General features: G+C 33.6%; 1 protein-coding gene across 1 annotated transcript in view; it reads right to left on the bottom strand.

Annotated features, from left to right (window-relative positions):
* LOC145260518 (adenylyltransferase and sulfurtransferase MOCS3-like) overlaps positions 1-24,279 on the bottom strand; it is a 46,296-nt gene that overhangs the window by 5,758 nt on the left and 16,259 nt on the right. Inside the window, exons 5-10 of the mRNA XM_080118654.1 lie at positions 24,166-24,240; positions 17,092-17,209; positions 14,430-14,538; positions 12,495-12,557; positions 7,538-7,698; positions 3,261-3,308 (exon numbers count right to left, since the gene is read on the bottom strand). Of these exons, the coding sequence (XP_079974780.1) occupies positions 3,261-3,308; positions 7,538-7,698; positions 12,495-12,557; positions 14,430-14,538; positions 17,092-17,209; positions 24,166-24,240 (574 nt within the window). The remainder of the gene's footprint in view (positions 1-3,260; positions 3,309-7,537; positions 7,699-12,494; positions 12,558-14,429; positions 14,539-17,091; positions 17,210-24,165; positions 24,241-24,279) is intronic.

Below are 24,279 nucleotides of genomic sequence, written 5' to 3'. Positions count from 1 at the left end.
GCATGATTATGTCATGTATAATATAACACAATACTGTATTTATATGAAAAATTAAAGCGAGAATATCAAAGTTGCAATAAAGAGTCAAATGTGCCTTTTTTTTTTTTTACTGTTTATTCACAACAAACAAGGCACAATGCAACTAAGTTATAAGGAGCTAATAATAGGGATCAGATTTGCCGGGATATTTTGTAGGGAGTTGGGCAGCAAGATATCTGTTCACATTACACTTGAACTTTTGCCTGTCAGTACAGTCATGAAGCAGGGGCCTGGGAGGATATTTCAAAGTCTAGCAGTTCGAGGGAAGAAGCTATTTGAGTAGAAGGGTTTATGGCATCTAGGGATCTCTACAGTGTAGGCTGGGATTTTGCTGTTTGTCTGGTTTGTCGGGGTATTTACGTTGACGGGGTATTAGTGCCTTGAGTTTGTCTGAGCGCTTACCATTAAAGTACTTGTAAAAAAACTCAAAAAGCTTCAATCAGAATTAACTCCCATACTTACAAAAGTGTTGTCTTAAGGAGAATTACTTCCCAACACCCTGGAAAAACCTTATCAGTATGTCCCATATTTAAAAATTCAGGTGATCAGTCATCTCCCTCTCAATACAGACCAATCAGTCCTGTGCATCCTTAGTTAGTTGCTGGAATCTGTATTAAATAGAGAAGTAGTCAACCATCTCTAAAAAAAATAGCTTCTTCAATGACATGCAATATGGTTTACGTTCTGCTAGATCTATAGCAGATGTGCTAAGTTATATCTCATAGGAATAGCGAATCTTTCTAGGGCAATTGCCTTTTACATATCAAAGGCCTTTGATAGGGTATGGCATAAAGGTCTACTCCACAAAATCTCCAGCTACGGTATAGCTTGAAATGTCTTTTCAGTTATTAAATCATTTCACTTTGATAGCTTCATAAGAGTAGTGGTTGATAGGTAGAAATCAGAAGCTCACACTATTAATGCTGGAGTTCCTCAGGGGCTCATCCTGGGCCCAACTCTCTCCCTCATGATCAATGATCTTCCAAATCACATCCTAAGATCATTCGTACACATTTATGCTGATGACACTACCATCTATGGCAACCCTTCAAAGACTATAAACGACCAAGTTCTCTCTGATTCTCTCTCCTCTGATCTTGATCATGTGGTGCAATGGGGTAAGAGGTGGCTGGTTAATTTTAATGCATCTAAAACCAAGCTTCTATCTTTACATCATCGCTTTGATCCTCATCTGGCATCAATTGAAATGAATGGCTCTGTTCTCAGGAGGTTTCATGTTTTGACAAGCTTCTACCTTTACTGTTGATCTGAAATAGAACACATAGATCAAATCTGTTGCCAATGCTGCTAGAAAAATAGTGGGATCATTCTACTGCTTAGTAGATATCTCACTGCTGATGCAATTCTCTACCTATATAAAAGCCAGGTACATCCAAGGATGGAGTACTGTTGTCACATCTGGGCAGGAGCTGCTAGAAGCAGATTATCCTGCCTTGACAGAGTTCAAAACAGACTTCGTAGCCTATGGGGGATGCTCTTCTCTTCCTTGCAACCTTTTTCCCATAGAAGAGACGTTGCAAACTTGTCTCTGCCTCATTATTTCCATGGCAAGTGCTCATCTGAGCTCCAATCTATGGTCTCCCTTGCCTGACTTTCACAAAAAAACACTGGTCTAGCTGAAATCAATAATTTCCCCCATTCTTTATCTGTGGCTAAAACTAAACGTAGATTCCATGAACAAAGATTCTTTCTTAGAACTGCACACCTGTGGAACTCTGTTCCGTTTTCCTGCTTTCCAACTGACTATAATATGGTCGTCTTCAAGTCCAACGTAAACAAGTTCTTGATGAGCCATCCCCTTAAGTAATCCAATTTACCAAATTTCCACTACTAACAATTACTATGGCATTTTCCCATTGACTCATTAACCCTTATCCTCGAGTGGCTTCCAGGCTTCGATAAGTGGCGACTCTTTCTAAAAAAAAAAAAAACAAAAAAAAAAACAGGCACAGGGATGCCACATTTCAGCAGTTAGGACAGAGTTTGTAGTTTGTATGACAGTGTGGGATATTGGGTTTCTAACAGTATTTTGTATAATTTTTTTAAAAGTTATTATCAAGTCATTACATATTTAGATGTCAGTATACCGCCATTTTTCTTGTTTCTTTTGTTCACCTACCACTCAACACTGTTTTTCGAACTGATTAAACGTTTTAAAATAAGTTCAAACACTAAACACTTTTCCAGATAGGTAGAAGAGTAACTTATCTTGCCTTTGCTAACATCTATATTTTATATATTTTAATTTTTTACTACTTTTTCATACCTCTGTAGATTGTAAAACAAACCCTATTATTGGGGTTGAGACAATTAATCCAAAATGGAATCTACTAAGTCAATTTACATGATTTTTAGTGTACGATACATTTTTTTACATCATACAGATTTTTCTTTATTTTTGTTTTTTTTTTCATCGGAAGAGGGGGGGTACTGGACAAGCACCGTTGTATTGTTTACTCTTACTCTAATTTTCCAATTTGTTTTATTATTTTAAACTTGTAGTTCGAACGACTACATTGCATTCGACAGAAGTGAGCTTATAAGTCCATGATTGGCACGGTTTTTAAGCTTCACAAACAGGGGATCTATCTCTGGATGATTTTTTCACCTGTAACCATACCAAGGCCACCACGCTCAAATGCACATGCTGTAATGTCACGTTTCCACTCAAAAGATCATTCACTTTGTATTGCTGCTCCCTGTTTTATTTTTTTTTTTGCATTTAAGAACTTCCAAGGATGCCCACGCCTCACATTTTATTTTGTTCCCATTGACACCTATCTTTTAAATCTTTGAAGACACGATTCATTCCACACCCAAACTGATCTGTTTTATTTTTATTTTTGATATCCCACTTAGTTCCCACTTCCGTTTAAAGACTAAACTGCTTGTTTTCAGATTACCCTGAAAACAGTTTCCTACAATTTGATTAATAGCAATTCATAGACAACATAAATCTGGTAAGAATTAATATCGAGTTATCTCTCGTTTTTTTTAATTTTTTTTTCCAAAATTCACTTCTCGGATATTCTTAAAATTTAAATTTTTATTTTAAAATAAAACTACCTGATCAAGTTACATGGTTTTTGGAATATGATATGTTCGTTTCATCACAGGTATATATCTCATACTGATTTACTTTAATTTTGTTTCTTAATATGGGGGAAATTCTGGAAAAGAATGGATTTTTCTTGTCTTACCTCGACTGATAGCCTTTGATCTTTAGATAAAATGTTCAAGCGATGTTCCTGAAAATAATGAAAAAAATTTTTTTAATACATACACAATACACAATAACTCTGTCAATTTTAAGTCTAAAGACTCGAAATTTGATATACAGGGTACTGAGATTTGGGAAAATCGATGTAATCGGTTTTCGGCCAGAAATTTGGCGAGTAAGGGGTCAAAGTTCAACGATTTGACCTTTGAGAACCCTACCAAACTCCTCCGACAATTTTGGGTCTAAACACGTGAAATTTTAGATATAGGTTCCTTGGACATAGATCTAACTTAATAACTTAAGTTGAGCCCAAAACAATAAATGTTAAGGGGTCATAATAGGAGTCAAAGTTAAAAAAAAATGACCGTTTTTTTTTTTTTGTTTGTGCTCAGCATACACCTCACACCTGGGCAACGCCGGGCACCCATGCTAGTATATAAATATATATATATATATATATATATATATATATCTATATAATACTAAAAGTCTATGGGTCTTGTATGTTTGCAATCAGATTTCCGGTTTTCAACATCCGGTTGCGCATGCGTAAATAGCAACGTCTTCAATCCGTTATTCCAATTCCGGAATTTTTATATCGCTTTTAATACAAACAATTTCATTTAATTTGATCAAATAGTTTTTTGTTTTTTTTCAACACTCCTACTCCCTCTGTTTTCGTTACGTACGCAAGAAATCTTTAATTCATGTCATTATAAATAAATAATTTTATAAAATCAACCGTAGTTTTTTTTTTTTTTTTTAACGGCTAAAAACATTCAACTTCGTGAAGTCTGTCGCAGTTTCAAAGAAAACACCTCTCACTTTCACTCTCATAGATTTCAACACTCCTACTCCCTATGTTTTCGTTACGTACGCGAGAAATAGTTACGTGTATGTGTGAGAGAGAGAAAAAGGTAACCGATGTAAAACTGGATAGAGTTATCCCCCTTAACTAATGCAGACCTTTTTACTAGAGGGCGTTATTACAAAAATATTTCTTTTTCTTCTTCCCATGTTTTTTAAAGTCGTCTGCTTACATTTCCAAACGGAAAGCTGAATCGGTAAATGCACACATTTCTATTACATTAAATAGTGTTTTCCTTTACACAATGGGTACTGAATGTTTGCTTAAATTAAATGAAAAAAGTTACATTTTATTTTCATTTTCTATTTAAAAAGCCATTATTAACATGTGGAGAGTGTTTTTTTTATTATTCTGTACTTTCAACTAACAATTTCATTTAAAAGATGATATATCAAAATTTGAATTTAACTATAATAAGGATTATGATACCTGTTCAGTGCATAAGTATGACCAACCACTTATAATTCAGTGACTGTAATTTAAAAAAAAATAACAATTATAATAAACAGAACGACTCATAGAAATCTATCTATATTCTTTTTTCATTTTAATATACTTTCATAGAAATGCTTCTGTTATGTAAAAAAAAACTATTTTCTTTATGCCACAAGTGTCACGCTCATACATGAATTCCATAGCTAATATAACGTACTGACCCAACGGGTTACGGGTGGTCTAGTATATATATAAAATTTTATTTACATAAACAAATATTACATAGTGGTAACGCTGAGCATGCTAATGTTTCAGACAATTGGTCGGTAAGAACCAAAAGTCCTCGTCAGGCGACGTAGAATTAATAAAGTTTATTATGTCACCTGACAAGCACTTTTGGTCCTTACCGACTAATTATCTGAAATATTAGCATGTTCAGTGTAACGACTATGTTATATTTCTCTATATAAATAAAAATATTATATTTTTCTCTTTTTCTTGAGCACTCTTAATAACTTTGTTTTAATTCACGAGTTTTCCCTGTTGGATACCTTTAACTTGGTATATATATATATATATCTATAAAAGTGAATGTGTCTGTGTGTGTGTCTGTGTACATTTCCCTACGCAATAACTCTGTCAATTTTAAGCCTACAGATTCGAAGTTTGATGTACAGGGTACTGAGATTTGGGAAAATCGATGTGATTGGTTTTCAGACAGAAATTTGGCGATTAAGGGGTCAAAGTTCAACGATTTGACATTTGAGAACTCTACCAAACTCCTCCTACAATTTTGGGTCTAAACATGTGAAATTTTAGATATAGGTTTCTTGGACATGGATCTAACTTAATAACTTGATTTGAGCCCTAAACAATAAATTTTAAGGGGTCATAATAGGGGTCAAAGTTAAAATTGACCGTTTTTTTTTTTGCTCAGCATACAACTCAAAACACCCGGGCAACGCGGGGCATCCATGCTAGTTCAATATATATTAGTAATATAAATAATAAACATGAAGTCTTTTGCTTGCATGACAATTTGTTAAAGAAATTTCACTTTTTTTTATCAAAAGAAACAACTGTTATTCAATTCATTTTAGCAATTTATATATGACTAGCGGGGTACCTGGCAATGCCCGGGTGTTTTGAGGTTTGGTTTTGGGCAAATTAAAACAAAAGAATAAGCGAAGACTTCTTGCCCAGCTGTTTGTGTCGGGGGGGGGGGGAGTTTTAAAAAAAAAGTTTTGGTAGGTAAGTAGGAAGGATTGAACCCGAAGCCTTGAGGCGAGTTGGAAAATAAAGTGTGAAAAAAAAACGTGCGCTGCTAACCACTAGGCCAGCAAGAAGTAGTAGAGAAAATATATTTGAATTTATTTAAGTATTAAGAATTGGCAGGTGCCCGTACTTGACGACTTAATGAGATCAACTTTGACGCCAGGGCAGCATTTTATTTACTGCGGGGCAGTTTTTTTTGTTTTATTATATTATACGAAAAAGCCAAACCCAGACGCGGCGATCGAAAAATGTTGAATATTTAGCTTTTCAAAGTCAGGCAAATTAAATACACATGCGACCCCCACCTGTTATCTTGTAGATATTATCATTTAGACATCGTATAAAAATTTTTAAGAAGAAGTGACCCCCGCAAGAAAGCCGAGGAAGAAACCCTTTTGCGGACACACACGAAAACACATACACAAACATTTTTGCTTTTATATATATAGATTATCCCACATTTATATACGGTTATTCAACTGGAATTTAAATGAAATTTAGATAATTCTTTATTGTACCATAAAAAATGCTTTTCTACTTCATGAAAAATCTCATTTTTGATGCAAATTCATTAATACAATAGTATATATTACTTCGTATTTACTACTTACTCATGACAATTCTGTGTATGTTATTAGTTAACACAAAACCAGTCACTATTTATACATTTCAGTTATTGAATCAAATTAAAAAGTGGTCATGAGAACGTTAAAAAATAATTGAACGAAGTCACAAATTAAATTTTCTTATTTATTTTTTGTTAGCCTCAGTAGCCTCAGAAGAATTGCCGGATTCAGAGTTATCCCCCTTGGGTTCCCATCAACAAAGTGGTCAGGATTACATCCCCTTAGTTATTTGCCCCTTCCTGTAAGTCAAGAGAAGAAAAAGGAAACCATAACATTGGAGATATAAACATGTGTCTGATTCATTGCAGAATCAACAACTTCTTTATCTTCATCCTTATTTTTTGTTTGTAATTTTCTTATTAGTTTATTCAAGCTGAGGATAGGGCATCCTACTGGATGCCAAACATTCATCAGCTATCTTATACATTCCAACCGCGATATCTTTTTAAGATTCTAACCATCCCTTTAAGTGGAATTGTTTGAATCTCTCTTGCACTTGGTTCACCGGATATATTTGCCAGAAAGTTTTTGAAATTCTTTCCCATGAGTCCAGTTGCTCTTATAATTACTGGAATAATAGAGATCTTCCTAAGATTCCAGTTTCTTTCCATGTTGTACACAAGACTTTGGTATTTCATTATCTTTTCTCTCTCAGCTATGTTTAACCCAGCATCATTGGGGACACTGACTTCTACTAAGGTTGCTTCTTCCTCCTTCTTGTCCTATATGACTAATGTGTTAAGTTTGATACCTTGTGCATGTATCTTTTCTATCCAAATAATTCAATCATCAGAACAGAATTTTAAATATTTTTAAATAAATTTAACACTGACGACTTCTGTATGTTTTCTCAGCCACTTGAAAACTATCAAATGTTAGGTACACACATCTGGAGAGGTTCAACAGAATCTAGCATCCATTTATTTCAGTTCCGGTCACCAAGTCATTTCTCAAGCCAACATTCTTGGCTGTGCATGCATGGGGATGGGAGGTGAAGGGTCAATCCTTATTAAATACCAAAACCGGATGAAGAAGTTCAGTTAAACAATTTACCTTATCGTCTGCCCGAGAACCACAGAACTGCTCATAGTCGATTAGTGTTGGTTCGCTTTCATCACAGCAAACAGCACAATTTTTTTGCCGGGGACGTAACTTTATTTTCCGGAAAGAACCATCTAGTCCATCAAACATTAAAAACTGCTGCTTGAAAGAAGCTGTGAAAAGTTAAGGACATTTTGGGGTATTAAGTTTTCTTGTTTTTATTTTCTTTCTTTTAATAAAGAAGCAATTGTATGATAGATGCTATTTATAAAACAATTGTGCAATAGGTGTTATCTATACCTTCCCTCTTAAGGAAGATCTAATGCCTCACATGTCACAACCAAATAAAATACATGAAAGTTCATAAAATTCCTTTGCTCGATATTCATTCCAGCATGCATCCCTTACTGCAATCCTGCTCAACTGAGGAAATGTTGGCTGCAAATAAGCTTGTTCATATCCTGAAAAAAGAACCAAGAGACGACAATGGTTGAAGACAAGAAGAGATTTATTCGCTAATGGATCATCTGTGCTCAATCCTTACTAGCTGTTTTTTCTGAGCATGTGATCTTGCCTGACTAAGGATGTTGCCTGCAAATAAGTTCTATCCACGGAGACTATGACTTGGCACTGGGGTGAAAAACTTCTCAAAATGTAGATAAAAAAATACCCATTGATGTTATATGCCAAAATCAAGTCTCCTCCAAGTTATTGACGGGATTGCATATGCTTGCAGGATCAGTATAATAGTGTTGTGAATAATAGGCAATCAATAATTCCTCTACTACCCAACCACCATGATGTCACTTGAAATTCAGTTACCTATTTTTCAGCTGTAAAAGAGCGCTATTTTTCAACCAATACATGTGTTGTATTTTGTATTAAACTTATTCTTCCATTTATTCATAAAGACGTTCATACCCCACCCTTTCCATGATAATAATGCTATTTGTTTAAATGTGTCTATACTGTCAATAACATAGGAAGGATGGCTCAAAGATAGTATGTTAGAATTAAACAGCATATCACTACAAAAATTAGCAATAGTATCTTCCATTTTCCCACACTTAACATTGCAAGTTAACTTTTTATTTTTAACTAATTGTTATTTTATGTTTGTGAATAGGGGTGAAAACTTATTTTAATATGGCAACACAATTTGTTCAAAAGTAAGAATTTAATCTGCTGTAATTTTTGTTTTGCATCAGATATGTTTTCAATAATCATTTTAAAAAAGTGGACCCAAATATTGAGCTCCTCATTTTAAGAACTTCTGAAGTTTCTTCGTCATTTATTTATTTTTTTAAGCTGTTCTCATGAAACTTGGTACATTTATATGAAAGTATGTGCTCTTTCCGATTATGTAGTAAGATATTTTGTATCTCTTTACTTTAATCTATGAATTAAATATTCCATCCATCCAGCGCGGTCGTAGCCGAGATTGAACTCACTACACAAATTTGTAGTGTAATTCAAATCTTGCCAGTAGCTGAATACTTGATGCTTCGCCAGGGCTATCAAGGGTAGTTTTTTTTGTGATGCCATCACTAGATGGGGTGCCTTCCATGGCTTAAGAGAGGCCCATCTACTCTTGAGAGAAGGATAGACAGCACCAGTTTCTCAACCTGGTATTTTACCTTGCAGTACATACAGCATCTTGCCTTCCCAAATGGTCACTCATCTGGTACTTACCAGACTCAATGTTGCTTAACTTTGGTGATCTGGCGAGAACCAGTGTGTCAACATGATTGTGCCGTATAAGTATAAATTAAGATATGAAAATTTCAAAGTTTTTAAAACTAGCACATTGTATCACAGATTGTGAGTATTCATGAACGGATTATGGTATACACTTGGTTGCAAACACTAGAAAGATAATTTATGACGTCCTCCATTAAAATAGATCATAGATGAACATCACTCTTTGAATATGGAACAAAAACCTCATTTGAAGAAATATTTTTCAAAATAAAATGCAGACAAAATTCTTTTAAGAATAGAAAGTTTATTTTTGAATTTTTGAGATTTTTGAGATGAAGATTGATATTCATAATATTCGGATTACTGTTCTCATCTTGTTATTCGCACACTGTTTCGCTTGATTTAACCGTTGATCTTCCTCAAGTATAACTTGTCAAACTTGTGAATCTGCACAGAATTTCGAACGGAACTTTTGATTTAACACGTGGGGGTAGCATGCTTTCGTCCCATCCGTAAAGTTCCGTGGTATAGTGGATAAAGTATTTGTAAAATACAGTTGGAAGTTATAAGGTTCAATCCTCAGTGCAGGTAACACTCCAAATACAGTTGCGAAAAATTACTTAGGATTTCTACTCCAGTCATGGCTGACAGAAAGAGACCATGCTATCCATGTGGATTAAATATGTGGTTCTGTGCAGATTTCCAAGTTAAACAGAAAGATTCCTAAGTTCGACAAGAAGAGATTACATCGGCTGAAACATTATATGAACACACAATGAAATGAGTCATAATATTAGAAATGGAAAGTTAATGTAATTTCTTTTTCAGGACAATAAAAAATGTTTTTGTGTTTATTAAATAATTTCACCAAAAGAAATGAAATTCTCTTTTAGGGCAGCATTTGAATCTCCACATTAAGGCAAAATGTTTTATGTATTCAATTAATAAATATTTGATAAAACTCTTTATACTCAAACATGAGCAAACTCCGATTAAAAATATGAAATAGACTTTTGTCCAGAATTCTTTCTAGATTAAAAAGCAAAAATAAAGAAAAATCTGTATGATGCATGTACCAATGATGCAATACCATATTCCAAAAATCATATAAATTGATCAAGTTTTATTTTTAAATAAGAAAATCAAATTTTATGAGTATCGGAGAAATGACCATCTCACCCGTCATTTTGAATTGAAAAAAAATCTTAAGAAACAAGGGAGATAACAAAGCAATAATTGAAAACGTGGGAGATTTATGTTGCAATGCCTACAAATTCCTATTTAATCGATTAAAAATTATTTTTTTTCATAAATATAAAATTACTTGATTAATTTACGTGACTTTTGAAATATATTTTTGCTTTGTCATACATCATACAGATTTTTCTTTATTCTTTTTATTAAAAAAAGGGGGGAATTCTGGACAAGAACAAAAAATATATGAATACTTTAATATTAGTAATGCATATTTAATTTGTAACGTAATAACAGTTAGTTGCACACACTCACACTTAAGAGCTGTGATACAACAAAATCTGTATATGAATTAATACAGTAGCGTCCAAAACTAAGGGACAACATTTTAAAACTTAATATTTGTTAGAAATAACAACTGTGAAAAGCTGAAATTTTCACAACTGGTAGTCGTTATCATCCATAATAACATACTAAAATTTGAATCATTTTCAAAGGATAGAAAAAGAATTATAACATTTATTAATTTTCAAAATAGGAACGTCCACAAGTAATCATCCTTATTACTATGCTAGAAACTGGGAGTATAAAATCTATTAATTTTAAGGTAACGCAAGGTATTTTCAGAAACTCTGACAATAATGGTTCCGTAAAACATAAATACAGGGCAGGTACTATCTTTGTGTAGCATACAAACTATTTGAAAGGGAAAAGAGTTTCTTTTATCAAATATTTATAAACAAAAATTCTATCCTTAATTTTTATATCTAAATCCAGAAATGTAGCTTGTGTTCACATCTATGTTCAGAATTTAATTTTAACTCCTTTGGATATATAACATGCTTATTTTTTCAAATTTCTCATTATCGTTTATACATATAAAGTTGTCAATAAATCTCCTACAACCATGATAATTATATGTTCTGGATATATCATTTTTTCTTTGTGATGACATGTATATATTCCAGTCTATGTAAGTATAAATAAAGATTTGCTCAAAATGGTGCAGGATCTAACCCCATTGGAATGCCTACAGTTTGGATTAATATTGTTTCATATTTGAAAATGACTTTCTTTAATAAGTATTTTTAAAATACCTTTCGAAACACTAGTTTTGCTGTTTTTATTTTTACACCAGAAAGCTTCAGGGTTTGAAAAGTCTATATATTTACCTTTACCAACTTCAAAAGCTAGATCTACAGTATTGTTTAATTCTTTTATAAGTTTTTCGTGTATAATGTACTAAAATCATAAGTCGCTATATATATGTATATATACTAGCAGGGTGTCGCAACGTTGCCCGGGATTGAATAATGATCAACAAATATTTCACACTCCCATATTTTTTATTGTCATCGAAATTGATGAAATCGACCATTTTTCAATCAAATCAATTGATTACCTACACTGCTCTAATTTGAAACCTATCACGATGCACCTGGAGGAAGATACACATGCCTCTGACAATGATTAAGTTCACAATATATTGTAGTCTACATTGCACTGTAGAGAACCTACTGTTGATTTCATAAAATTATTTTTATATATAATGGCTTGCATTAAAATTTGAAATAAAAAAGTCAAGTATCATGCTTCAATTGTGCTATAACAGAAATTCATTTTGAATGCGCCACTGTCATATCAAAGAACCTACTGCTGATTTTATATGTTGGGCCTTTCCACTTGTGTGGTAATAAAACTTCTCAAATTCATTTGTGATGTAAAGCTGTATAAGATGTTAACTGGTCAAAATCGCCTGTTTCTTCTTTCATCAGATTATTTCGATTATCGATACTTATCAAAGACATTTCAATACAAAACCTATCTAAGAACACTCCCAGACACAAAGTACCTCTGTGTGAAATTTCATAAAAATCAATGCAGCCGTTTTCGGTCATTAAAGAATGAACTCACAGACACTGTTCCTTTTATATAATAGTATGTATATATATATATATATATATATATATATATATATATATATATATATATATATATAAAACCTAATAAAATCTGGTGTCTGTCTAAAAATGAATACTCTTATCTTAACATCTGAATGATATATAAAGGATACATCCAATTCCACTGGCAATTTTAATCACTTCCAAAGCTTGCAAGCAACCGATGATACCAGGAACTACAAAAGAAAAAAAGAAAATACTTAAATTAATTTTATAACATCATAATGCTGTAATTTCTTTAGTCCATGATTATCACATCTGGGATAGTGCTTTTGGAATTTCCTGCCTGCCTCATGTTTCACTGTACTAACATACAGAAATTTAAATGTAATATATAAGGTGTTTTTTTTTTTTAGAGGCAGCAAACTTTAATTTGACAACTACATTTTCTTTAATTGTAGACTTGCAGATTGATTATTTTGAGTTCAGCTTTGTTTGGCAATTCATCATGAAGAGATTAATACTCAAACAGTATTTGCAAATTGCAAATGATGAGAACCATTTGATGAACAAATAATTTCACAAAATGAACTTGTCAACTGGCCACCCTGTTTGTGTGATTTAACCCCATTAGATTATCTTCTTTAGGGTATATAAAGTCTCATGTCTATGCCGATAAACTAGATACAATAGACCACTTGGAAGACATTTGAATAAACCACATATTTGTATAAAAAAATTTTTTTTTTCATTTATTTTAATGTAAAGTTTGCTGCCTCTAAAAAAACATGTCTTCATAAATAAATATCTTGATGCTCAACTCTTCACTTGGGATGCCCCGATAAATGTGGCCCCTAATCCACAGCAATCCCTTACGTTTCAGTGGCAATGTGCTTTGTTTGCAGTGAATTTAAGTATTAATAAAAAAGATGTAACCTCATAACACTGTAATTTCATAACATTCATTAATTTGAATTTCCGCACCAAATGTACATTTAATGAACTTTGATATGAAACATTTTCTTTGAAATGAGTTGCCATTAAACCAAGTATCATAACATTCATTAATCTGAATTTCTGCACCAAATGTACATTTAATGAACTTTGATATGAAACATTTTCTTTGAAATGAGTTGCCATTAAACCAAGTATCATAACATTCATTAATCTGAATTTCTGCACCAAATGTACATTTAATGAACTTTGATATGAAACATTTTCTTTGAAATGAGTTGCCATTAAACCAAGTATCATAACATTCATTAATCTGAATTTCTGCACCAAATGTACATTTAATGAACTTTGATATGAAACATTTTCTTTGAAATGAGTTGCCATTAAACCAAGTATCGTAACATTCCAAACATTATACAAAAAACATTCGGACATTTTTTTTTTCACAAATGCATACTTGTGCATTTCTAGGGTTTTGCCAGTGATCGATCAAGAAACAATATAAATAATAAAAATCTTACATACATGCACGGTCACTGGTCTTTCATTTGTTTTTATTTTTATCATCGCTTTTTCCATATGTGGGCCGTGTCCCTTTATTGTTGTGATCGTCTGTTCAACTGAAGACAAATCTATTCATGCACTGAATACAATGAAGACTTATGGAGGTTTCAAATGTTTTTTGAGGATAGAAAGTTTGTTCACAGAGGGGTGTGGGTAGAACTAAAAAAGAGGCTAAAATTAATTTCATCTTATTTGTTCTTCTACTTGAGGATTGATAGACACACGTGGTAGACATCAAGGTGACGTTTATTCCGATTCTCTACATGTCGCTTTTACCGCTTCTCAACTCCGACTGTCCAGAAACTCTGTTCTGTCCTCAAACACGTGATGTAATTTCTAACACTCGATTTTCTGATGTGCTTTGTCAAGGGAGCTAACCTTTAAATACTTGCTAGCTGCATCGAGTTTATTTCCATTTATAATCAGGTTATCCTGACATGTACAAGTGTAACCCTTGCCAAAATGCATACCAGTTAACTTAATCTACTTACTGGCATAGGGTCCTAATATACAAAAGTATGTTTTCAAACTATTTTAACACTCAATACGGATTGTTTGATTTTTCAATAAGAAAAACTAAACTTCCTTACCTACACCAATAACACCACCATCTGAGCAGTTTGTCACCGTTTCAGGAGGAGGTGGTTTGGGAAACAAGCATCGATAACAGGGACCTCCTTCATAGTTATAGACTGTTAACTAAACAGGAAAGAAATTGTAAATCAAAATATTAGGTTGATAAAAGAGTTGAATTGTAGGAATATACATGAAAAGGTCTTTTTATTATTTGTTGTTAAATATGAAACAGATTTTATGAAAGTCAATCAAACTCTGAAAATAATAGCTTCACTGTTTTCATATTTAGTACCACATTTAACAATTCAATTGATAAACTATAGGACACTTTTTTTTTTTATTGAAATTGGATTATTTTTATTTTTAAAAACTGAAACCAAATTTTTTGATTTTTAAAAATTTACATTTCTCAATTTTTTAGATGAGTATTGATTATATTATTTGGATTGAGTGTCATTTTCACAACGTGTCAGTCAATGTAACCACTGACCTTCTTCAGGTGTATCCTGTCAAACTCCTGAATGTTTCTGTTGAACTCAGAAATTTGGACAGAATTTCAAACGGAACCCATTATTTACTTCACAGAAATAGCATGCTCTTGTTCCGTCAGCCATGACTGGATAGAGGTCCTCGCAATTGTATTTTTCGGTCACCCACACTGAGAATTGAACCTTCAACCTTCAGGAGACTATCACTTTCACAGTTGATTTTTCCAAGTACTCTAACCACTGCGCCATGGGTTCTGAGTCCGAAAAGATACACCTGAAAAAGTTTGGAGGTTACATCAACTGAAGCGTTGCGAAAATGACACTCAAGAGAACAGTGGTCTGATGAATTCAAATAGTACGTTTAAAAATTTAATTGGAGCAATTTCTTTTAAAGTATAAATCACAGTTTCAACGACCATGTCTGTCCTCACTTGAGCAGCGAAGGAGATGTGATTCTATCACGCAACATCATCAACAGGAATGTAAATCTATTTTAAGAGAAGCTTTCATTCCAACACCTAGTTGTAGTCTTGTTGGTCACCTGCAGAAGACATGTCATTGTCGCTTTTATCTACACACACAAAAAAGGTAACATTTTCTGCCTGTGTTTCTACTCTCTAGAAAAGTCCGCCAGAGGAGGCTGTCATGATACCATATTCAGATTTATAGTCGACTTGAACAAATATTCAGACATTATAGAAAGAGGCAACATCTATCTTTTTACACAAATTGCTGCAATTTGCTATTTTTGCCAATACGATTGATTGATTGATTGAAATTGTATATTTTTAAAAATGCTGGCACATAATACGGTGCTTGTGCATTATAACGGGATTTCAAACAAATGCATTTCAGGTAAAAACATTATTACGTACTTTGTGTCATGTCGAAATTAGTATAAATTGCAAAAATTACGAAAAATGATCTATACTCCTATAAATTCGTTTTTCTTTTGTGTGTATTGATATTCATATTAAAACCCCTCTTTTCTATTTATTTAAAAAGAAAATACAATTTTCTTATATATGGGTTGTGGGATTGCATTCACTAGCAAAAGATCTAGCTAATTTACATATTCTTTTAAACATTCATTTTAATTAATTCCCTATTAGTTTTTTCAGTTTTCTTATGGGATAATCATCTTTAGTTAACTATTACGTGTAATTATATTCATGCATATATTCTACATGATTTATACTTGCATAATATTTGCGTAAAAAGCTTACAGTAAACACAAAATTGTTTCCATATATATTTATGTATACATATATATTTTTGTTTAATCTATCTGTCTACCTATCTATAAAAGTGAACGTGTCTGTGTGTGTCTTCGTGTGTGTACATTTCCTTATGCAATAACTTTGTCAATTTTAAGTCTACAGATTCGATTCAGGGTACTGAGATTTGAGAAAATCTGTGTAATTCGTTTTCGACCAGAAATTTGGCGATTAAGGGGTCAAAGTTTAATGATTTGACCTTTGAGAACTCTTCCAAACTCCTCCAACAATTTTGGGTCTAAACACTTGAAATTTGAAATATAGGTTCCTTGAACATGGATCTAACTTAAAAACTTGATTTGAGCCCCAAACAATAAATGTTAAGAGGTCATAATAGGGATCAAAGTTAAAAAAATTTGATCTCTGCGGTTTCTACCAAATTACTCAGACACTTTCTGGTCTAAACATTTGAAATTTTACTTAAAGGGTATTCAGAGATAGGGCAAGCTTTTTAATTGGTTTGGGTCGAAAATTTTTAGTTACCAATATATAAATGTATGTATGTATGTATGTATGTTTGCATGTGTCCCTAAAACTTTCGACAGAGGAGACAGATTTTTTATAAGATCAGAATCGTTTTGAAGTTCGACCTTTCAGACGACAAATATCGAAAAATTGGCTAAAAACATTAATATCTTCACCTTCAACTGGGCACTTTTCAACCGGGGGAGGGGGTCACTTTTTTTTGCCGATATTTGTTAATTTTACAACATCAACCACAAATCAATAAAACTATTTTTCCTGACTTGTGAAGATGAATTTAATATTTTTATCTTACTGTTACTGCGATAAATGAACTTAGCCTATATATATATATTTTTATATCTATAACAAATATGGACCCTGCAGATTACGGGTGGTTTGATAAATAATGTTTTGTAAAAAAATAATGTATAAAAATTCTTGCTTACCTGCCCTTCAAATCGGAGGGCGCTTCCCGACACCAATGGCTTTTGGCAGATAACACAGGCATCATTTACGAGATATCTTGTTGCTACATTGTCGGATGCATCCACAACAATATCATAACTGGTAAACTGAGTAAAGAATTTTAGCGATGCAATGGCAGATTTGGTTCATATATTTTTTTTGTGTATCAAACAAAACACTACTACTACTACTACATGTTTATCGTTGCTTCTTCTCCAAGTTAGAAGCTTGGACGTTTGGATTATCGACTTGGTTGAATGTCTTCTCTCTATTCGTTCGGACTATTATTTAAAAAAAATTTTTTTTTTTACCTGTCGTTTCACAACGTTTTAGTTAACTATGCCTCTGGCCTTCGTCAGGTGGTTCCTATCTCGTCGCGTTAACCACCTGACGAAGGCCAGAGGAATAGTTGGCCGAAACGATAATCGTCCGCAATAAATAAATGAATAAACATTCCAATTAATTAAATAATATGGCTTCTCTCTACTTGATTTGATCCATTACCAATACTTCTGTTAACCCATGATGTTAGCACTCCACCTCTTTCTAGGACGACCTCTTGAACAGGCTCCAAGGACATCATACTTAATGATTCTTTTTGGCCACTTGTCGATTGTCATGCGTTGGATATGGCCAAACCATCTCGGTCTATTCCAGCGTCGGGACTCATCTACTTGGTTAGAATCTCAGTTCATTAAGAGGGCTTCTTTAGGCCATCTAGCAAAGAGGGGAGTCGACAAGAAGCCCAAAGAACTCAATATGGAGACTGCCGGACATATGTGAACTCAGTATAACATACACATAACCATATAACTACTACACACGGCCTGTTACAAACATTCTTATATATTAGCTATTTTTCTTTCTTTACGAACAGGGCATTCATTTGTACCTTTCATATATATGAAACGTTTTCTCTTCCTTACTAACAGGAAATTTATTCAACACGACATGAACTTTCTAATCTTTTGTCTCAACTCATGGACGTGTTCCTTTATTGACATCATTCTCTTTCAGCCTCTCTTATTTTTATGTTAATGAGGATGAATCAATAAGATTATTTTAAATGTTAGAATGCGACTTTGTTCACTTTGTCTTTCAGTTCTACAGAGCACCCATGATCATGTCAAATATGATTTTTTTTTTTTTTTTTTTTTTTTACAGTGGTCACCACTTATCAAGGCCCGGAAGCCACTCAGGGATAAGGGTTATTGCAAGTACATTACGTTAGTGTGGAGATTTGATGAAGTGTTTACTTAAGGGGGGCGGTTCATTAGGAATTTGTTAACGTTGGACTTGAACACATCCAAGTTGTAGTCAGGTGGGAAGCAGGCAGACGGAACAGAGTTCCACAAGCGTGCAGTTCTAAGAAAGAAGCTTTGTTCATGGAATCCACATTTTGATTTAGGCACAGATAAAGAGTGGGGGAAATTTTTCACAGTGGATTCAGCTAGACGGGTGTTTTTCGTGAAAGATTGGCGAGGGGGGGGGACCAGAGATTAGAGTTCAGACGAACACCTGCCATGGAAATAACGATAAAACAAGGATAGGCTCGCAACGTCTCTTCTGTGGGAGAGAGGTTGCAGGGTAGAGAAAAGGGCATCCCCCATCAAGCCACAAAGTCTATTTTGTACTCTGTCAAGGCAGGATAGGCTGTTTTTAGCAGCTCCTGCCCAGATATGGCAGCAGTATTCCATCCTTGGACGTACTTGGCTTTTATATAGATAGAGAATTGCATCAGTAGTGAGATATCTTCTGGAGCGACCTTGGCAACAGACTTGATGTACGTGTTCCATTTCAGATTAGGAGTAAAGGTCAAACCCAGAAGCTTGTCAAAACACGGGGCCTCTCCCAGACGAGAGCCATCCATCACAATTGATGGCAGATGGGGATCAGAGCGTTGATGATGTAAGGATAGGAGTTTGGTTTTAGATGCATTAAAGGTAACCAGCCACGTCTTCCCCCACTGAACCACGTGCTCGAGATCAGAGGAGAGAGAATCAGAGAGAACTTTGTCATTTACAGCCTTTGATGTGTTGCCGTAGATGGTCGTGTCATCAGCATAGATGTCAACGAATGATTTAAGTATGTGTTTAGGGAGGTCATTGATGTAGATCAGGAAGAGAGTTGGGCCCAGAATTGACCCCTGAGGGACTCCAGCATTAATACTGCAGGCTAGTGTTGGGACGATTCCTAATTTTTATACGATTCCGATTCCGATTCCAGGAAAATATTGATTAACGATTCCGATACCAAGTACGATTCCGATTCCGATTCCTAGGGAATTATTATTTTGAAATATACCAGGTAGTTTTATACTTATGGTCGGGTAGTTCCCAAATATGTTCTCTAACTTTGGAAGAGATATTTTATGCCTACACAGTCGTGTTTTGGTTTAAATAAAATTATTATATAGTAAACTAAACGGAAAAATTAGCAAAATTTATTTTAGAGAAAATTTATTTTACTTAATTGGAATACAGAAAAAAAAAACAAAGAAAATAGAATTAATCCTTCAGAGCAAAAACAAATAAAATAGAATTTATATAACAGAACAAAAACAAGAAAATTAGAGAATAAATTAACACAATTCATTATTTTGGTCCTCATAATTAACAGATTTAATGAATTTAATAAAAAAAATATTGCGGAAGAGAAATAAAATATATACTAATTAAATATAAAAAAAGATAAATATTTAATTTAATAATTTATAAATGAACGTGCATAATTCACAAAGTGTAGTTAACACCTATTGTTTTTTCTTACTTTTTCATTGCTTTTACACGTTGTTTCTAACGTGAAGAATAAGTTTAGCCAAACTAATTTTGAAATAGGGTATATCAAAGGAACACATATAAAAACGATACCACTATAAAAACAAATGAAATACTAGATAAAATTGAGCAAAAATAATTACCAAAATTACAGAAAAAGATAAAAGAAAAACAAAACAAAACAAAAAATGGTGAAGTTTGTTGAGTGAAATGAATTATTGAAAGAAAATTAATTGAACTAATAGAAATGTTAAAAAAAAAAATGTCACATTTCAATATTTTTTTAATAATTAAATTCTCAGGGTTGTCGAAATTAAAACTTAAGTGATTTTTTTTGGTTAGACTTCTTTCGAAGCTTGTTACCTTGAAAAATACATTTTAAACCCTGTTTTTTTTAAATAAATTGAAAATAAAACGCAATTAAAAAAATTTAATTGATAATTGAAACTTTAAAAACATATTAAACATTGAAAAATTACTTATCTCACAAATTGACGTCCAATAAAGTAGTCTTCATACAGGAATTCGGTTATAATAAATATATCTTTCCCAAACTTAAAAATTAAATTTATTTTTTATTTATTTATTTTTTTTTTGAGAGAGAGAGAGTTCTTTAAAATCGCCGGGGAATGCCGCCTAAAATTTTAAAGAAGTAAATTTTAGGAGTTTAGTGCTTTTCAAAGACGATTATCATAATTTATTATCATCATTTAATTTCCTTTTTTCCTCTCCCTCCCCCCACACCTTTCCACGTGGTTCAGTAGTTAACCAGTGCTCCTGTTGCTGTCAGTCAGCTATCTTTTAATTTCTAGTTAAAAGAATTTTTCATGAAATAGAATCAGCATTTTTAAAAATTATTTTTTTAGTTGTATATATTGTATTTAAATTGTCTTTGAAGTTAAGGAGGGTTAAAAAAATTGGTGACACCTAGATGGTGACTTAGGCAAAAAAAAAAAAAAAGACACTGCGATTTCGACCCTCACTAATAAAACTGCTCTGAGTGACTAGTTGGTAATTTTGCTAAGTCGTGGACCAAAGAGTTAAAAAAAGATTTCAAGAAATTCAACGAATTTTCATTTGGTCCAAATTTCAAAATTTTGCGAAATAATACGTGATCAATTTCATTTTAGAGATATTTCTTTCAAAAGCCTTCTTTGAAAAAAAGAAAAAAAAGTATATTGTTCTATTAAACCTTTTACTGTTTAAATAATTTGACTTTGCTCGTTTTATTTTAAGAAAATATAAGTTGAAAAAGCATTTTCGTTCAGTATTAGAAGATTTGTTAGTAAAAAAAAAACAGTCACCAAAAAGATAAGCGTATTTTTTTAAATTTTTACTCGCAATGTAGAGCCCTTCATACTTCTTTTCAAGTTAACTCTTTTGTAGTTTTGATTACAATAGATCTGAATGAATGAATCTTGTAAGGGAGGGGGCACTAAGCATTGCCCTGTTAGTAATGAATTTCTTTGGTTTCTTTTTATAACATGCTACATTTCTCTCTTGCGGTTAGAAATATCAGGACATTTTTTTCTTTTTTTCAACATCAGACTAAAAGAATCGTAATGAAGGAATCGGAAAATTAAGGTATTTTTTAACGATGCGATTCCGATTCCGATACCTCCCAAAATACACGATTCTTACGATTAACGATTCCGATTAATCGTCCCACCACTACTGCAGGCCTCTGATTTTTGTCCATCGACCACTACTCTTATGAGCCTATCGGAGAGAAATGATTTAATGATTGAGAAAACATTTCCAGTTATACCGTAGCTGGAAATCTTGTGAAGTAGACCCTTACGCCATACCTTGTCGAAGGCATTTGATATGTCAAAAGCAATTGCCCTAGAAAGGAAGCCTTTGTCAAGAGATTCACTAATCCTGTGAGATATAACCGTCAGCACATCTGCGGTAGATCTTGCAGAGCGGAAACCATATTGTGTGTCACTAAGAAGGTTGTTTCTGCTGAGGTGGTTGACTATTTCTCTATTTAATATGGATTCCAGCAACTTACTCATAACACACAGGAGACTTATTGGTCTGTACTGAGAGGGAGATGACTTATCACCTGAATTCTTAAATACAGGGCAAACTGATGAGGTCTTCCAGGGAGTCGGAAAGCACTTCTCCTTAAGGCGGCGCTTAAACAGTTTCGTAAGTATGGGAGCAAGTTCTGGTTGAAGCTTTTTAACACTATAATTGGGATGCCATCAGGGCCAGTTGCTTTACTGGAATCAAGGTTCTTGATTAGCTTGGCGACCTCATGCACGGATATTTGTATGTTACCTAGTGTGATCTAAAGTAGTGGTCACGAATCGATTCTCTGTATAAACTTTTTAGAATGCGTACACACATAAAAGCCTAAAAAGAAAATGACCACTATTCAATATGTTCAGTTGATGCATAGAGATAAAAATGTTCAACGCACTCGCTTCGAGTTTAATTTCTTCCTTCCCCACACCATAAATCTTTTATCATCAATATTGTAAGAAGCAGACGGACGACCTGGGTTTGCCAAGTTCAAATGCAGTTCGTTCCGTAGCACCATTTCTCTGTGGCTTGGGTGACAAGATCAAAGTATACTATCTGTTCCGGCAGATGCTGCAAGCAAAGACGATTGCCCTTGTGGCAATCTCCTGGTCCATGTAGGGGCAACCCTACAAGGGCCAGCTGGCAAATCACTATTCAGCTCCCATTTCCCACCTCTCGGAAGGTGGTCCCCTTTTCCCTTCCCCTCCCCATATTAAAAAACAGCCTTGTGCCTAATTTGCTCAGTGGGGAAGCAAATAAATACACCCTAGCACCATTTTCGTTTATGGATGTTGGCAACAGTTATATGGCATATGGGAAATAACTCTGAGAAAAAAATCAGAGTTATTTCCCTTTAATTAGTAGCTGGAACACTGATTACATTATAACATTAAAAGATGTGTGTAGGTCTTGATAACATTAAATGGCTATTAAATCTTAGATATCAATGGTTATGCCAATCAAAAAAACAAAACAAAAAAAACAACTTTGTGGGTGTTTGTCATGTATTTTTTAAGTTTTATCTAAATATACAAATAGATATTTACCCTTTATATAATAGATATTGTCAAAACATAATATACACATCTCATAACTTGAATGCATACTAAACACTATCCTCAAGTGTCTAAGGTTTCTCTGTTACAGGGGTTAGTCAGGTCAACCTGGCATGAGGGTACTTTCCCTAAAATAGCATTCACTGTCCAAATAAGATCTCCACAGTATCGATAACCCACGAGGAATGGTGCACCTTCTCTAAGAAATGTTACATCAAGTAACAATACAAAGTTGGATACTCCACCAGAATAGATGAATTCTTGTCCTGGAATCCAGTAAGATCAAGAGACCACAAGAAATGTATACAATAACATATTTAAATGGTCCATTGAGGAGAGGAAAATGTTATGTTCTTAGCTTCTTTACTAAGTTTTGAGATGTAAAGAAGAACTTTAATGGAGTATTCGAATGTCTATGTATCTCATAGAGAGATCATACGTCAGACCCAGGAAGGAGGCCTCTTAATTTCTGAGAACTTCAACTAAAGGAAACTGAAACAAAAAAATAAATAATAATAACTGACTTTTAGGAGGTAACAGTGATGAAGTAGAAGATGGTGCAGACTCACAACCTGTTTTCCAAGTTCAAATCCAGTTAATTACTTAGCACTACTTCTTTCTCATGGATGTTGGCAACCTTCAAATGGTCCCTCCAGTAAGCAACTGATTCTAGAAAGGATTGGGGAAACCAATGTCAACAGAATTAAGCTCACCAAAAAAATTGTACTATGCTGATTCCTATGTAATCCCTGTTATATCATTTGTTTGTGGTTCTATCCATTGATCAAGACATCCGTAACAATATACATATACCTAAACATATATAGAGATGATGGTAGTGGTGGTGAAGTAGTTAATGATGCTGATTGGCAACCTGATTGTGCCAAGTTCGAATCCAGTCATTTTCATTGCACAACTTTCACTTATGAAGGTTGACAACCTTCAAATGGTCCCCTCTTGTGAGTAACTAATTCTAGAAAGAATCGGGAAAACCAATGCCAACAACAGAATAAAAGTCAATCAAAACCGCCGTACCATGCTTTACATGAATTTCCTTTTTTATGTAAGCATGCCCCCCTCTCCTCTCTCATCTTTCAACTATGCTGTTTACCAATAAACAAACATTCGTCTGCCTTCACACAAATTCAAAAGATTATTATGAAGAGTGCATTGTTTGTTATGAAAAGGATACTCTTTAATGATATCAATGGCATTTTTACTGTTCAGTTGCATGTGATACGGAACAAAATCAACAGCAGAATTCAACCTAGAAAACAAGAAAAATGATGGATTATATAATAATAAT

The sequence above is a fragment of the Euprymna scolopes genome, chromosome 36 (assembly GCF_053919585.1).
Source record: "Euprymna scolopes isolate OS-2025 chromosome 36, ASM5391958v1, whole genome shotgun sequence".
NCBI classification, from domain to species: Eukaryota; Metazoa; Mollusca; class Cephalopoda; order Sepiida; family Sepiolidae; genus Euprymna; species Euprymna scolopes.
The sequence above is the reverse complement of the archived record's forward strand: the minus strand, read 5'-3'. Positions and strand labels throughout refer to the sequence as shown.